This window comes from Camelus dromedarius, chromosome 14 (genome assembly GCF_036321535.1).
Source record: "Camelus dromedarius isolate mCamDro1 chromosome 14, mCamDro1.pat, whole genome shotgun sequence".
NCBI lineage: Eukaryota > Metazoa > Chordata > Mammalia > Artiodactyla > Camelidae > Camelus > Camelus dromedarius.
Genome location: NC_087449.1, coordinates 51,787,858 through 51,803,710, shown reverse-complemented (window position 1 = coordinate 51,803,710; position 15,853 = coordinate 51,787,858). Strand labels below are relative to the sequence as shown.

The 15,853-nt window shown below is 39.1% G+C and overlaps 1 protein-coding gene across 1 annotated transcript; it reads right to left on the bottom strand.

The window, feature by feature from the left end:
• Positions 1-1,432: 1,432 nt before the first annotated feature.
• On the bottom strand, positions 1,433-14,514 carry RPA2 (replication protein A2). The gene is made up of 9 exons (XM_010996886.3): positions 14,232-14,514; positions 13,879-13,988; positions 11,929-12,030; positions 11,687-11,800; positions 8,372-8,446; positions 7,741-7,857; positions 3,554-3,661; positions 3,286-3,380; positions 1,433-2,128 (listed from the first exon to the last, which is right to left on the bottom strand). Exons 1-9 carry the CDS (start codon positions 14,242-14,244, stop codon positions 2,044-2,046), a joined length of 819 nt encoding a protein of 272 aa, XP_010995188.1. The 5' UTR covers positions 14,245-14,514; the 3' UTR covers positions 1,433-2,043.
• Positions 14,515-15,853: the final 1,339 nt, after the last annotated feature.

Sequence of the window (15,853 nt, the reverse complement as noted above, 5' to 3'; positions counted from 1 at the left end):
ATCATGTAGTATGTATTTATTGGAAAAAACCTGTGTATAAGTGGACCTGCACAGTTCAAACCATGATGTTCAAAGGTCAACTGTATTAGTAGGTCCTTTCATATTTATTTTAATATCCTTTTTCATTTCTAACTTTGAGTATTTTGTAATATATATATCATACTAATATAGTACCAGATGTAAATAAGTGCTGAATAAATGAATATAACCTGGGGATGTGTGCTCAAAAATGTACCAAGTTTTGAATTCCCCTCAACTGCATTTTTAAAAACAAATCTATTAATTCACATCGAATACTAATTCTTACTGGTGGTACTTTATTGGATTAACTAGAGAGAAGCCAGTAAGAATTAGTGTCCGTTGTGAATTAATAGATTCTTACTGGCTTCTCTCTAGTTAATCCAATAAAGTACCACCATTTTCCCAAGCCTCATTCCCCACCTGTACACCTGGAGATTCTCCTACGACTAGGCTGGACTCATGGCTTGGCTGTGACTCAAGTTTTCTGAGAACTTGGGTCATACTGCTGTTCCTGCTGTCTCAACAATATGCCAAGAGAACACTGGATCCCCGACATCCCAGGTGACCACAAACATCCAAAATGCAAGCTCCCCCGGCCTGAGCAGGTAGAAGTGCTACAAAGGTTGGGATCTCATTCTGCTGAGGAGCAGCCTGCCTGTGCTCAGCTCCACAGGCCTTCGTGATGTTCAGAAACCACACAACTCCTGTGAGACTGTGTAAATGTCAAGATGGCAGGGAACTCATTATCACTGAATAGCTATGGTGTGCTTTTGAGAATGCTGAACCAGCAAGTCCTGTGACACCAATCTCTTATTTTGCTTTATATTCCTAGTAGCTGACCAGTGGGACTGACACAGTAGGTACTCCATAAACACTTGTTGAATTTATGAGTAAGTTTTTGATTGCTAAATCATCAAATTCAAAAATCAAAAGAAGAAAGACTTTTACCCACAATCAATGCCATCGCCCCTTTGCCCATTTGAGGGTACTAGCCTGATAACTAGAAAGAGAAGTCCACTACCCATAAAAGTATCCTATCATGCATTCTATATTCAAATGTATATGCTTTTTTAAACCTATTTTTAGCCACTGTCTTTTCTTTTAGAAAACAATCAAGAATGGCCATACCTGCAAATAAACATCCTTGCTTAACTGACTTTTAAGCATCTGCCCAGCTCCCCAGATGGGAACTATTCTGTACATAAAGAAAATAACCACCAGGTTGCTGTTCACTGTCAGAAACCAGAGATGGAGTCTTCACACAGCTGCTGGTAGAACTCATTTAGAAACACAGTTAAAGCAGTTATGGAACTTTAATTTGCAAGTTACACCTCATTAACTCATCTCAGAATTAGTTGAGATGATAAAGTAGTAATTATAGCAGCAAAAAAAGAACATTTTTACAAGTCACTGCAATAATACAACTATTTTATTAAACATATGAATGTACTTATTTTGTACAAAACACAGTGACACTTCTTCCTCTCCTCTGCCCCACGAGGCTGCCACTCTAGAACCCCATGTTTACAAAAACACACTTTTGGCAGCAAAAAGTGAAAGAAAGTGCAATTCTGAAAGTAATACCACAAAATCAGAGTGGAGAACAAAACAGGCAGAGGTTGGTGGACTTCTTGGCTAGCTCTCTGCTGGTGGGCCCTAGTTCAGTTCAACTTCTCTCAACAGGAAACAATTTAGGAATAGAAGCTCCCGAGAATTATTTAAGTCAGACTGCCCAACTCTCCTGGCAGCATTCCTCTTCCAAGTCCATCTGTTCTGATGCTGTAACTAATTTTTAATTTCTTTAAGAAATTCTGCCCTGGTTTACATTCCTGTCAGTTGCCCATATCCATTTGAGCTTCAAAAAACAGAAGAGCAGGAAGTTTTAAAATGATGTCAATTGAGACATTTTACAGATAAAACCTACTTCCTAGAAGTCAACTGGTCAATCATATGCACAGCTGGAGACAACAGACTGCAAAAACAGGCCCAGCTAGAAAACATCTCGGGTACCATTAAATCTAGTTATTCTGCATCTGTGGATTTAAAATGATCATCATCGACAGTGGAATAGATGTGTCCCTCGTTGCTTAGAAAATCTACAGCTTGCCTAGAAAGAAAAAAAAAAAATGCTCATTTTCAAACCAATGCAGAAGAAAAGAAACTGCCTTTTGGACATGGCTGAATATGTAAACTTCACTTGTCTTTCTACTTTCTATCTTAGCTAAGAGGAATTCACAAGCCATTTTGCTCACGGAAGGCTAGTGCAGGGAGAAATGGCCAGTAAAATTGTAAAGCTGAGGGAATCCACAGAAACAATGGCTACTGGGGCTGCCATGGATCCCTCTCCCAAACTGTGTAAAGGCAGGAAAATAGGACCTCACTTAAATTCCAGTCTAAGCAAACTGAAACCAGGGTCTAAAGCTGTAGTTCAGCATGCACATAAAATCTCCCAGTATAAACAGCAATTTTAAAGTTTTCCCTCCCCACTCATTCACTGATCCTCTAACTCCTACTCTGGGAAGTAAAGTTGCAGAAAGAAAAGGAAACATCTTTCCAGAAGCAATATGCCACCTTCAAATCCTGTAAGGCCCTCAGTGTCAGCGTCAGTAACTTGAACAGTTTATAGAGAACCTACTAATGTGACAGCCATTCTGCACCTTGGCATCACAGTAACTCTGCAATAGGAATTACTATCCTCACCTTATCAGACAGGAAATGGAATCAGACCTGAGCATTCATTTCTATCTAGACCTAAAATATGAATTGATTTTTAGCAATAACTAACACAAACACAACAATACTATGTGTCTGGATTAGTTCACTGGAATCAGGAAGCTGTTTGTCTAACAGGTTATCAGGGCAAGGATATTGGAAAGACTCTCTAATGGCTTCAGATCTAGACGCCGTGATGCACACATCTCCAAGTGGGGACAGTAATACCAATGGGACTGTACATCTAGGACCAAGAGCTAAGGATCTCATTCCTTCAGACTAAATTCCACAAGAAGTATCAGGTCAATTTTTGCTCAAAATTATATCCTCTGCACATAATGGGACTTTGTATTTGCTGAATGTACAAACGAATAAGTGAAGGGTAGCACCACCTTTGTGAATCCTCTTTCAATTTTTCCACGACTGAATAACTTCCTTCTGTCAGTCAACAGTTTTGTTTTTGTTGTAAACTGACTTCTCATCACCAGGAAACCTGGGAAGGGGAAATGGGTACAATTTTGGAGGCCAAGCTCACACAAACCAAATACTTACTTGATTGAGGCTACACTCATGTGTTGGAGCTGGTTCTTGAGATCCTGAAAGTTCAACCCTTCAGGTCTTGGGCAAGCCTTAATCAAATTCAGCACCTGAAGATTCAAATCAGAAAGATTTTACCAACTACTCTGAATCAGCTCCCCAGCGTAAACCTGAGACCCTTTATAAGAAAGAAGTAAGTCGAGTACTTAGCCTTAGCATCATAAGGAAGTAATAAAACAGGACTGCCTATGTTTTGCATTTCTGGAGCCACTCGGGTGTTTACCTGGTTTTGGGCCACAGTGAGGCCATTTGCTGACATGAAGCTATTCCCACCAAAGTTCCCTGCTTCACCCATTCCTGGATTGCTGATAGGTGCTCTCCCTGCTAAGGGCTGAATTAAGAAATAAGTTTACAACATTAGTAAATTCAACTTAAACAGTCTCGGCTCTTTTAAATAGCTTTTTAATAAGCAGCTTACAAAAACCAATTCAAGCCGAGTTTTCCCAATAACAATTATGTAATGAGTATTTCAAAGGAAGATAAAGTCACCGTCTGAAGCATATCATATCAAAAAGAGAGAAAGGTACTTCCTGGCTCTTCCTTTTCTTTGGATGTGAGAGGAACCAGAGGAAAACTAGCACTTAGAAGAAAATTACCTGGAGGTTTGCTATATTGGTCTCTATCTTTGGTGCTCAATCATGCAAGCATTTACCCAGTGTCAACTAGGCATGAAGCATTTCAGGGAGAGAAAAGGAGACAGTAATCATCACCCTTCTCTTTTCTTTCTTTTTTTTTTAACCACTGAACTTTAAAAAAGTAATAGACTATAGTCACTGTTTTTCTTTCCTTTCTCTTTAGTCATTCCTCAGCCCAGCACTATTTGGATTCTCCCCAAACACATCTCAAATTGCTCTCTCCAAAGTCACCAGTGACTTTTCAATCAACATACCCAGTCATCTCTTTCAGTCCTCAGAACACCTGACCTGTCAGAAGCAGACACTGTTGATGACACTTCTCTTGAAACGTATCCCTTCCTAGGCTTCTTGATACCATATTCTCCTGGTTCTCCATGTAATTCGCCAACTATACCTTTCCAGTACCCCTTCTCAGCCTCTTCTACTGTCTCCCCAAAGGCTGATAGTTCTCCCAGGACTTTATTCCAGACCTCCTCCTAGGCCACAAATCCTTGTTCCCAGCCATCTACTGAACACCTCTCCTTAGGTATCTCACACACATCAATAAAGTTCACTACTTTCCTCTCCAAACCTGCTTACCCTGCTATATTCCATCTCAATTAGTAAACCCAAACCTAGTCCTACAGACCTCATTCATCTGGGAGTCTCCATTCGCTCACCTTCCACTCCACCACAGCCTATTAATACGACCTTGAGCATAGCTCGACTCGAGTCTCATTACCCCTGGTCTCGCGACAGGTGTCTCAGCTGCCAGTCTCTGCTCCTCCAATCAACCCTCCTCACTGCCACAAGTAATAACTTCTGATTTCATCACGCCTCTGCCTAAAAGCTTTCAGCTGGCTCCCCCTGCCTGTGAAAATAATATAAAACTCCTGAGCATTCAAGACCTACCACAATGACACATCACAATCTGTTTTATTCTTGACCATCTCTTTCCAACACACTAGTCCTCAACTGCACTTGGACTTCCTGCCGGTCACACACATGCCTCTGACCTGACCACGTTGCTCCCTGTCTGGGATGCGCCTCTCCTTGTCTGCCTGGGGAACAGTTTTCTTATTCTTCAAAGTCCAACTTAATTGCTACCACCTTCATGAAGCCTTCCCTACATCCCCCAAGCCAGGTTAGCTGTGTCCTTCCTTCTGGGCTCTCACAGCATCTGACTTGTTCTCTCTCACAACAGCCGTCACACTGGTTGCCTGTCACTTTCCCCCACAAGCCCCTTCAGCTTTGCACAGTACCTGGTGGGCAGTACGTGCTCAATGTTTAATCTACTGAACTGAATAAATAAGGATGACAGAAGATCAAACATGTTAAGTGCCCATAACAAACAGAAGAACATTGTGGAAGCTCATCAGGAGAAATCCCACCCGGTCAGCGGACTCATTCATTCAATAAACTTTCATTAAACACTCACTACTTTGAGGTTATAAAAAACCAAAAATCATTTATGGATCCTTGTTTTCAAGCTAGCTGATTTCACGTTGCATGCTGATGAAACAGAGGTCTTATTTTATGATCCAGCAATACTGACCTGAGTGTTCCTTCTTATCCTGATACCTCTGCTGAAATGATCTCTTATCCTGCTTCAGGCAGCCCCCTTCATGTATCTTTTAAGACTTGGTTTAGGCATCACCTCTCCAGGAGGCCTTTATTAATGTTCAAGTTAGGACAGGAAACTCTTCTCTGTGGTTCCATGGCACCCTGCACTTGCCACTTATATCACTGCTTGCACTGCCTAAGTGATCTGAATGCTTAATGAAAACTCTTTGAGGGAAAGGATTGTTTTATTTACTCCTCAATATAACTGCCTACACTCGCAGCTCCACCCATTCTCACTTTAAAACCATTTTCATCGTATAACATTTGATACATATGTACATATTATGAAGTACAGCCATAAAATAAATACCTTACACTTTCTACCCAATCCCATTCTTTTTAACTCACTTCTCCTCTATCCTCTACTGAAGCCTCTCTTGTAAAAATCCATGTTTCCAAATCTGACAGACCTCTCTTATCATCTTACTTGACATCTAGGCAGCATTCTACAACTGAACTCCACTCCTTCCATAAAATACTCTTTTCAAAGTATTCTACAGAATCACATTTCCTGGTTTTCCTCCTGCCCAAATGGCAACTTCTTTGACTTTCTCTGGCTCCTGTCCTATTTCTAGACTCTTAAAGGTTAGCGTGTCCCAGAGTTCAGGTCTCTGACCACTCAACTCACTACTTACCTCGTCTCATCTGAGACTTTAAATACCACCTACACAAGAATGACTCCCACTGCTCTATCTCTAGCCCTGACCTCTCCCTTGAGTCCCAGCCTTACATAGTCAACGGTTCATTCTGATCTCCACTTGGATGTGTCATATTTCGTAAGTACAAAACAGAACTTTGGAGTTTACCCTCCAAACCTGCTAGCTCCATCAAGTTACTCAAGCCCCAAACCTAGGAGTTATTTTTGAACCCTCCCTTTTCTTTATATCCTAATCTAAACCACCAATAAGTTCTATCAGCTCTACCTTCAAAATACGTCAGAATCCAGCCACTTATCCCAGTTGCTGCTACCATTCCCCAGAATTACTTCTGTTGTTACTGTTGGTGCCTCAGTCTACTCTCTAAACAGCAACTCAAGTGACCTTTTAAAAAGGCAAATCACTGTCTAGTCAAAACCTTCTAAAGGCTTAGTGTCAGTTAGAATAAAGGCATCCTCACTACAGCCTATGAAGCCCTACGTGATCTGGGTTCTGCTTCCTTGCCTACATCCCTCTGCCACTTCCCTTGACACCTGCTTCACTCCAGGCAGCCTGGTCTTCTTGCTGGTCTCAGATATGCCAAGCTTGTTCCAGCCTTGTGGCTTCTGACTTTCCATTCCTTCTGCTTGGACGGTTCTTTCCCCATCTAAAATTGTATCATTCTTAGTCCCTCCATCACTCCTACTCTGCTTTATTTTATTTCACAACACCTATAACTACCTAAAATTATGTATTTGTTTTCTTGTTTATTACCCATTTCTCTAAAGAATGTAAGTTTGAGGGCACTTTATCCACCTTGTTCACCACTATATTCCAAGGGTCTAGAATAAAGAATGGCATATACTAGGCTCAATAAATATTTTTCAAATGAAGGAATCACTGAATTTATCTCTACATCTCCAGTGCTTAACAAAGTACTTGCCAACAGCATCCTTGATGGCTCATCACTTCTTCAGTCTCTCCTACTGTAACCAATTCTCCTTGTCACCAGAATCACCTAAGGATACTCTAATACTCAAATCCGCAGACCTTTTGTGTGGTCCTAGATGGACTTGCCAAATTAAATTTATGTAACAGAAAATAATGTTGACAAATTTCAATATAAAGTGGGAAATAAATTTCAGGGACCAAATGCTGGTGTGTAATTTTTCCTGTTTAGCAGACATGTTGGAAGGAAAACAGCAAAATGTTGTCCTAGTTGGGGCTTTTCTCTGACAATCCTGGAGCTAAGAATTCAGTCTATAATTAAGTGTCTCCACTGGAAGGCTGTCTCGGTCTCAGCCATCCAAGCCAGTGGGGTCAGAGGAATTTGGAATCCTGAGAGGAACATAAATGCTTCTTCTGGAATAAAATAACATAGCAAAGCTATGAGTGGTGCCTTTTTTCTGGCTCAATCTTAAAAATGTCAAGGAAATCAGAGCCAGAGCACAGAAGCTGTCTATGTTCTTCCAGGGAAGAGAAAAAAACAAAACAAAACAAAAACAAAACAAAAAACTGCTGAGAGTGAAGCTGCTCACCTGGTTGTTAGGCTTGCTCAGCATCATGTGCGCATTGACTACTTCCAGAATATGCGTGGTGAACTCGTTCATATCCTCCAGAGGCATGATTTTAAAGGCTACCAGGCTTTTTTTGTTCTGTTAAAATAAAGAGAAAAACGTGAACAGAAGTGTTGATTGTGAAATTCAAGTCAATTTCAGGTTAAAACACTTTGGCTATTTTCTTGGTTGTAGTATTTTACTGAAACGGGGGAAAATGTTACACACTGAAAATTTTAAACTCAAGGTTAACCCAAATATAGTCAAAAAAATCCAAAACTAGCTCAGAGATGTTCAATGATTTGCCTAATTTTGCACAATCAAGCAGAGTCTACTTTCCTGACCCCAAATCCAGTATCTACCCTTTACACCTAATAGATGCCACAGATGGCAACTGTAGGTGGAGATACTGTTTTTATCTCTACCATTCTGTTAGTTTTATATTAAGGAAACCTGTCCTCTCCTCTGGAAGAAGAGAATAGTGGAACAACCTCAATGTAACTCCCATTAAACATGGAGACTTAACTAAATGTTAAATATTCCAAACTCAGGCATGAATCCAGAAATTGCTTCAAGCAAGTACATTTTAACTGTCATTTTTTCCTGACTTTACCTGAAAAGATCTCAGATGACCAGCCACTTTCACGTACGTTTCTGGAGGAACCACAGTGTTTTCACCACTGGCATCCTAACAGATAAAATACAAACATGTTACTAAGGTTTTAGTGATGTTGATGAAAGCCTCTTTAAAATTTTTTAATTATATACAAAAAGAGAAAGTTATAAAGCAGGAGAGCTAAAGGATCCTAATGTGGCACTGACTAGTTTGCCCTGCCTTTTAGAATTTGCTTTTAAAAACATAATAAAATCAGGAATTGGAATAAAAACATCTCTAACGGTAATTTCCAGATTCGAAGTTCTATGTTCCGCACGTCATTAAAAAAGTAGACAATTATGGCACTCATTCAGAGTTCTTACACACACAACTTTCTGGTAGACATATTTATTAGCACAGCAGTTCTACTTTTAGAAACTTCAGGAAATAAAATTAAGAACATGCATTATTAAGACTGAGCTTTAAGAACATTCATCATAGCATAATTTTTAATATTAAAAAATTTAAAACCTAAATACCAAAACCTAAAACTAAATAACAAAAGGTGCACATCTGCATAATGAGATACTTCATACCATTGCAGATCATAATGCAGAATTCTATTTATACTATCTATGAAAATCAGGTGTGACTCATGGAAAAAAGCTGATTTCCCATGTGGGGGAACATATACATCAAAATATTAATAATACTTAACTGGGATAATTACAAATGATTTCAATATTTCTTTTTAGGTTTTCCAGAATTTGTATACATTATTTATAGGAAGAATATAAAGCTGAGTCTTAGAGTTCTTTTTTGATTATAAAATACATGAGTAAAAAAATCTAGAAAATAAAATACATGTATTTGAAAATAAAAAAACTTCCAATTCCCATCACCTGGAGATTATCAACTATTTGCATTTCACTCCATGTATCAATTATTTTAATAGCTAAATCGATACCACAGATAAACCTTTGTATTCCCAAATAGAAAATTTTAAAACCCTTTGGAAAAAGTAAAGCTGGATCTATGCCTTTCTCCTTCTACCAAAATATACTATTCAATTATAAAAAGACTTAATTACATACTGAGATATATTATAAAATGAAACCATAGAAATAACAGAAGGAAACATGAACAATTAAAAAATAATAATTTGAGACTAGGGAGAGCTTTTTAAAGTTAAAAGACAAACAAGAGAAACATAATTATGCTAACAGACTATTTTTTCAGGCTCTTGCAAATAGAAATACAGAAACAAACACCCCAGGGGAATCAAAGGACTTAAAGAGACAATTAAAGCCAATCCCTCCCACCAACTAATGTTAAAGTTACAAGTTTTAATCTCACTAAAACCAAAGAGTAAATAAATAAAAATGAGAAAATAAATAAATAAATAAGTTAAAAAATGAGAAAATTCTCCACGAGACTGTATTTTTTAAACTATCATACAAAAATTTAAGACTCATCAAACCTACCATCAGAAAGGGTGTGGAAAACTAACTGGGCACCCTCGGGCACTAATAAAATGTAAATTGGTAACTTTATGGAAGGCAATTTAAAAAAACCAAAAAATATACATGTAAGATTAAACAAAAAAAGTTTAAAAATGTAAAATGTGTATTTCCTCCCCAAAAACCTAGTTTTAATTCATCTTAAGGAGACTATCTCACAATCATGAAAAGTGGTACACAAAGATACTCACTGGGACATTGTCTCTGAAAGCAAATGACTGGAAACAAGCTAAGTGTTCACTGATTGGGTCTACTGTTAAGAAAGGGATGATGTATCCTCATGATGGAATAGGTAGTCACCAAAAATGAGAATGTAAATCTGTATTTACTGACATTAAGTCAGTTCCACAATATAGTTTTGAGCAAAAAGAGCAGATTACAGAGCACCTCCATATCATATCATCCTTCATGTAAAACTGTATGCATACATCTAATACATGTACAGACGCACAAAGAAAAATGCCTGTAAGGGTATCTACCAAAGAATGCATGTCTACCAAGTTATCTCTCCACAGGCGACTTGTGGTTTTTGAAGTGAAAGTAATATACAAGGTATTTATTATCCAAATTTATGTGTTTTCAAAACAACATAAAAAATCCAAGAGGCCTTCTGCCCAATTAAAAAATAAAAAGGGTATTAACCCTGTTTGGATTTCAATAAACACCTGAAATTTTTCTTCCAATTACGAAGACTTCTGCAATAGCTTTAATATCATTATTGTGTGTTTCAAATGTGAAATACAAATGGACATCACCTTTAAAAATAAATAAATAAATAGGATGAAAAGCTTGTATCTTCTTTCAGTCTATTTTCTCCATGTTTATACAGTCATTTACATGTTGCTTTGCAAAAATGGGGTCACAACATGCTCTTTCTCTGAACAATTTATGATAAACAGTTCTATGTCACAATACATCCATTTCTACATCATCTGCAATATTTTAAAAATATAAACAGCTTAATTAATAATACCCTACTGCTAACATTGAGCTTTCTTTTGTTTTAGTTTTTCACTATTATAAATAATGTGATGATCAACATTCTTACAACTAGGTCTTTGCATGTCTAATTACTTCCTCAATGCAAATGTCTAGCATTGGAGTGCTAGGTCAGCATTTCTGTGATGGATGATTTTGATCATCAGCTGACTTTTGAGAAAGCTTACACTCATAACATCAAGGTAGGATGGTATCCACTTCCCCTGACAAACAATGACAAATCATTGTACAAATTAATTGCCTACTGCTCTCAACAAATGTGGACGTTGTCATTCTTTTTTTTTTCTTTTCAAATTTAATAAAAGTGGTATCTTAATGTTTAAAGCTTCTGTTATTGTTGTTGCAATTAATATTCATTTAATATAAATCACTTGTGCATTTCTTCACCCATTTTCCTAAGGTGCAGTTGCATTTTGCTTTTTGCTCTGTAAGAGTTTTCATTAATTAAAAATGTAAAATGTCTGTAATACGTTGCAAAAAATTTTCCCATTCATTTCAGGGTCCACTGTGAAACTGGCAGTGTACTAGGTGCTGGGGATCAGTGCCAAGATAAAAATCCTTTTTCTCCCAGAGTTTACAGTCTAGTGTGTCCTATCACTTGCCTTTTAACTTTGTTTACAATATTTTGGGAAGTTTAGGAGATTCTAAATTTTCCTGAAATCAAATGTATTGGCCTTTCATTTTAGGGTTTCTACCTCTGATGTCTTGCTTATATCTTTATAATAAAAACCACCTTTAAAAAATAAGACTAAACAAGTTCAGCATCTCCAAAGTCCAAAAGTAACCCCACCCTGATTCAAAAGCAACTGCTTACATCTGTGTCAACCCACTGGCGAACGTCCATGGGTGCAGCTGTCATGTCATCTATTTTGTAAACAATGTTGGTTGCAGCCTTCTCTGCATGTCTGATTATCCCCACAATGGTGACCTAAACCAGAAGAAAAATAGTTTGGTTTTCTTGGAAATCAAAGCAACATTTATGTATTTTTAAATGAAGTAAATTTTATTTCACTTTTCATATGATTAAATATCTCTTCTGCAAATCATTTTACATACCTGTGAAATCTCAGCATTCCCAATTTTGAACACTTCATCAACTAGAGTAGCAGAAAGCAGCTGAGATATGGTACAGGGCACAATGTGCTGAGCTCGGGTTCTCTGAAAATAGTATGCATAAATTCAATTAAGAAAATAACAACCGTTCATTTGACTCTTGCTGTGTGACAAGTGCTACATGTAACACTGAATCTTAAAAATGAACCTCATTATTCCTTACTTCACACAGATGAAAACCAAGGTTATATAATTAACAAATGCCTCACTTTAGAGTTCAAATCCAGGTTTGTCTGACTCCAAAACCCCTGATGAATGGATAAACTTGTGCTGTACTAGGGAATCACCAAAATGAGCATGCCAGGGTGGAGACAGCATAAGGAAGATGATCTGCTTGTGGAACAGACTTTTAAGAAGAAACTCCAGCTTTAGGATGAAGGCAAGCTGGAGATGGCTTTCCATCACTGATGAGATGGTATTTGGAAAGGGTTTGAGAAATGGCCAGCAGAGACAGAAATTTGGAGCTGTTCTAAGTCTCATGATAAAATAAAAAACTAGAGGTATAGCTTTAGGATAGATGTTCTGACAATCAAATGTTAAAAACGGAGAAAATGGGATAAGGGCTGGGCCACACTGGACATCTTAAAGGAAAGGGAGAGACATAATGGGCAGAAGAGGACACCTAAATCACATCTAGAAGCAGCCTAACAACAGTGTAAACTCTTACTTTTTGCCTACCACTGGTCAGAGGTTATCTGGGTGACATAAAGGCGAGTAAAAGGAAATCGGATTTGCCCTCAACACACTCCTAACCTAGGTAAGTAACAAACCTCATCTTGAAACATTATAGAATAAGATGCACTATATGGGATCTCAGAAAAAAATCTACTGACAATTTTGAGAGGGAGCATTCACGCTGGACCTTGAAGGATGAAAATTTTGACAGTGAAACAAAATAATTCATATGAAAAATATAAAGCAATGGCTAAATGTATGGGAATTTTCAATGAATTCCTTCCCATTGACTCATGTCCCTTGAATTAATAATTGCTGTAAAATCTGTACATAAAACACAGAACCTGCTAACACTCAATCTTAACACCAAACCCTGTATTTAAAGGGTGAAACCAATAGCAGCTACCAAATGCAAACTTTTTTGAAAGAGTGAGTAACAAGCATTTGGACAGCTTTTTACAGATCACCTTCCTATACATTACCTTATTTACCAATTCTCAGAACCAGCCTGTGACATGACTAGTACTAGTACTACTATTGGATGAGAAAAGTCAAGGGCCACCAAAACCAAGGGTGCAAGTTGCTTCACTAAACACACTAAAAGGCAAACTTGATTCTGGATACCACGTATTCTGCCTCCAATGCTCAGGTCCTTTTTAATAATACTATCTGGGGCCATTTATTGAAAGCAACTCTGGGGCAGGAATAATTATATATATAATACTAAGTCTCACAACAACCTTGTAAGATATGGAATATTAATCCCATTTAACAGGTGCAAAACTGATTCCCAAGGTTAAGAAATTTGTCCAGTGTTACCCTGCAAATAGTATCAGAGCAATAGCGGAACACAGATCTACTAGAATTTAAAGAGCATGCTTTTTCCACCGCATTAGATCACCTCGTTACACTTAATTTACAAACGACTTCCAATACACGAAGAATGTAAAATACATACAAGTTGTTTTCCCACAAGACTAATTCATTAGTTATACTGGTGAACCTCAAAACAAAGCCAAGGAAACAGTGGACGCAAAATTCGAGGAAATTTTATTTCTCAAACTTAAAGCACTCTGTCAGTTTCGATAAGATAATAATTGAGAATTATCGAATCAGCTCGGGTTTAACACCCTTCCTTCCCCATATAAATTTTCTCTCACAGATGAGGGAGGAGCTTCAGGACAGGATAAAATAGGATGAAATACGGTTTCAACCTACAGACTTCTTTTCAGCCTGAGAAGGTGTTGGCGATCCAAAGCCCCCTGGGGACTGCGTGTAGCCGCCCGGTCCCCCGAAGGAGCTGCTGCTGCTATAGCTTTCAAATCCACCTGGTTTTAAACAACAGTATTAATATCTGTGCTGCCCTCCAAGCCTCTGAAAAATCCACAGGTCCCCCTAGACTTCACCCCAATCAGTCCCAGCATCTCCCTAACCCGCCCCACCCCCTTTCCCGGGGCCCGCACGCCCCCACCGCCAGCCCCCGCCCCTCCCCCTCCCTCTCACGCCTCTCCGGCCACCCCTCTCTTGCTAAATACTTCTTGAGTCTCATCTGCCACCCCACTCATCATTACTATTCCACATCATGGTCACGACTCCCTCAGGAAAGAGTTCCAGAAGGTCCCGGTCTGGTATGTTCGCCAACCCCCTCAGAACCCTGCTGCGGCCGCTGCGCTCGGTCTACTTTTCGCTGGCGCCACAAACTCCTTCCCGGGAGCGACAGAGCCAATCAGAGCCCAGAAAGCTTCTCGCTTCAGCCAATCAATGCTCACGAATCCTACGCCTTTTCTCGTCTTCGCGGGCCGCGCTTCCCGACAGCGCGCGCTCAGCTCCCGGTAGGGCCGGAAGCCTCTACGGCCATTGTTACTAAGGGCAAAATAGACTGCGCAAACGGAAGGAAGGGCTGTGAGACGCTGAACTGGGGCGGTGTCTCAAGAAAGTAACTAATCAAAATGATACTTCCGCGTCTCAGACCCTGTAATCCCACCCCCGTCGAGTGAGTGACACGTTACACCACTTCCTTTCTTCGGCGTCCTCAAGTTCCATCAAACTTTCACCAAACGACGCCGCAATCTAGAGCGTTACAGTAGAATCCCTTCTTACGCATCTCGGCGTAACCGCGCGGCATTTGCACACCCGAGGAACTCAAAATACTAGCTTCACAGCACCTCGTGGGGTTGCGTATTCTTTACTATAAAGAGCCAGGTTCTCTTCTTGTATTGCCACCTCCTTGTCCTGACCCCACCACCACCACCCCCAGTGAGGCAATAAGAAGCCTACACTTTTTCCCAGGATAGACTTTTGAAAGGTGTGAGGATGACACCCCACAACCAGCCTTTCCTCACCCTAGTCTAATCCAGCTCCGCAACCTCCATAGCTTCAACTGTTCTTCATATGACATGGTTGTGTGCCTCCAAGAGGGTGGAATACGTCTGTCAGTTCTTTGCTCTAAATACTACTAAATTGTTTGCCCCTCACCCCATTTATTTATTTTTAAATATTTATTGATGCCTCTTTTGCTCCAAGCTCTGTGCTGGCCACTGAAATTCACTGGGATTCATAGTCATGCTTCTGGGGTTCTGGACTATTTTATTTTCTTTTTCTAGAACTGTAGGCACTGTCTTAAACACTTTACATTTATTAACCCAATCCTATGAGGTAGGTAAGTACTGCTATTGTCCCCACTTTAAAGGTGAGGACACTAAGGCTGGGTCAGGGGAGTCTACATTCAAACTCAGGAAGAATGATTCCATTGTGGTTACTCTACCTTCTTGAACATCCTAGAACTGGATCACAAACTCAAATGACAGCTGGGGTCAGGCAGGAAAACTAAATATATTGGACTGGGTAATAGAAGGGAAATTTTGTCTTCACTTTTTTCTCCACGCGAAGAAAAACAATCACACAAGTATAATAGGATATAGCAACTGACAAAGAATATGGGCTGAGTGTTGCCAGGTCATCTAAGGTTTTTTTTAGCAGGTGCCAGAAATCTGCATTTATATGTAAAGATGTCTAAATTTTAAGTGTTTATAAGTTAATTTAAAAATTGAAAAACACTATGTAGACCAAAAAAAAAAAAATATATCTGTGGGCCAAACGTTGCTTGTGTGTCATTTTTTCCCATGTAAATTCTGTTGGCCTCCAAATCACTGCTGAGAAATTAATAAGATACAGCCAAGAACAAAAGTCATAT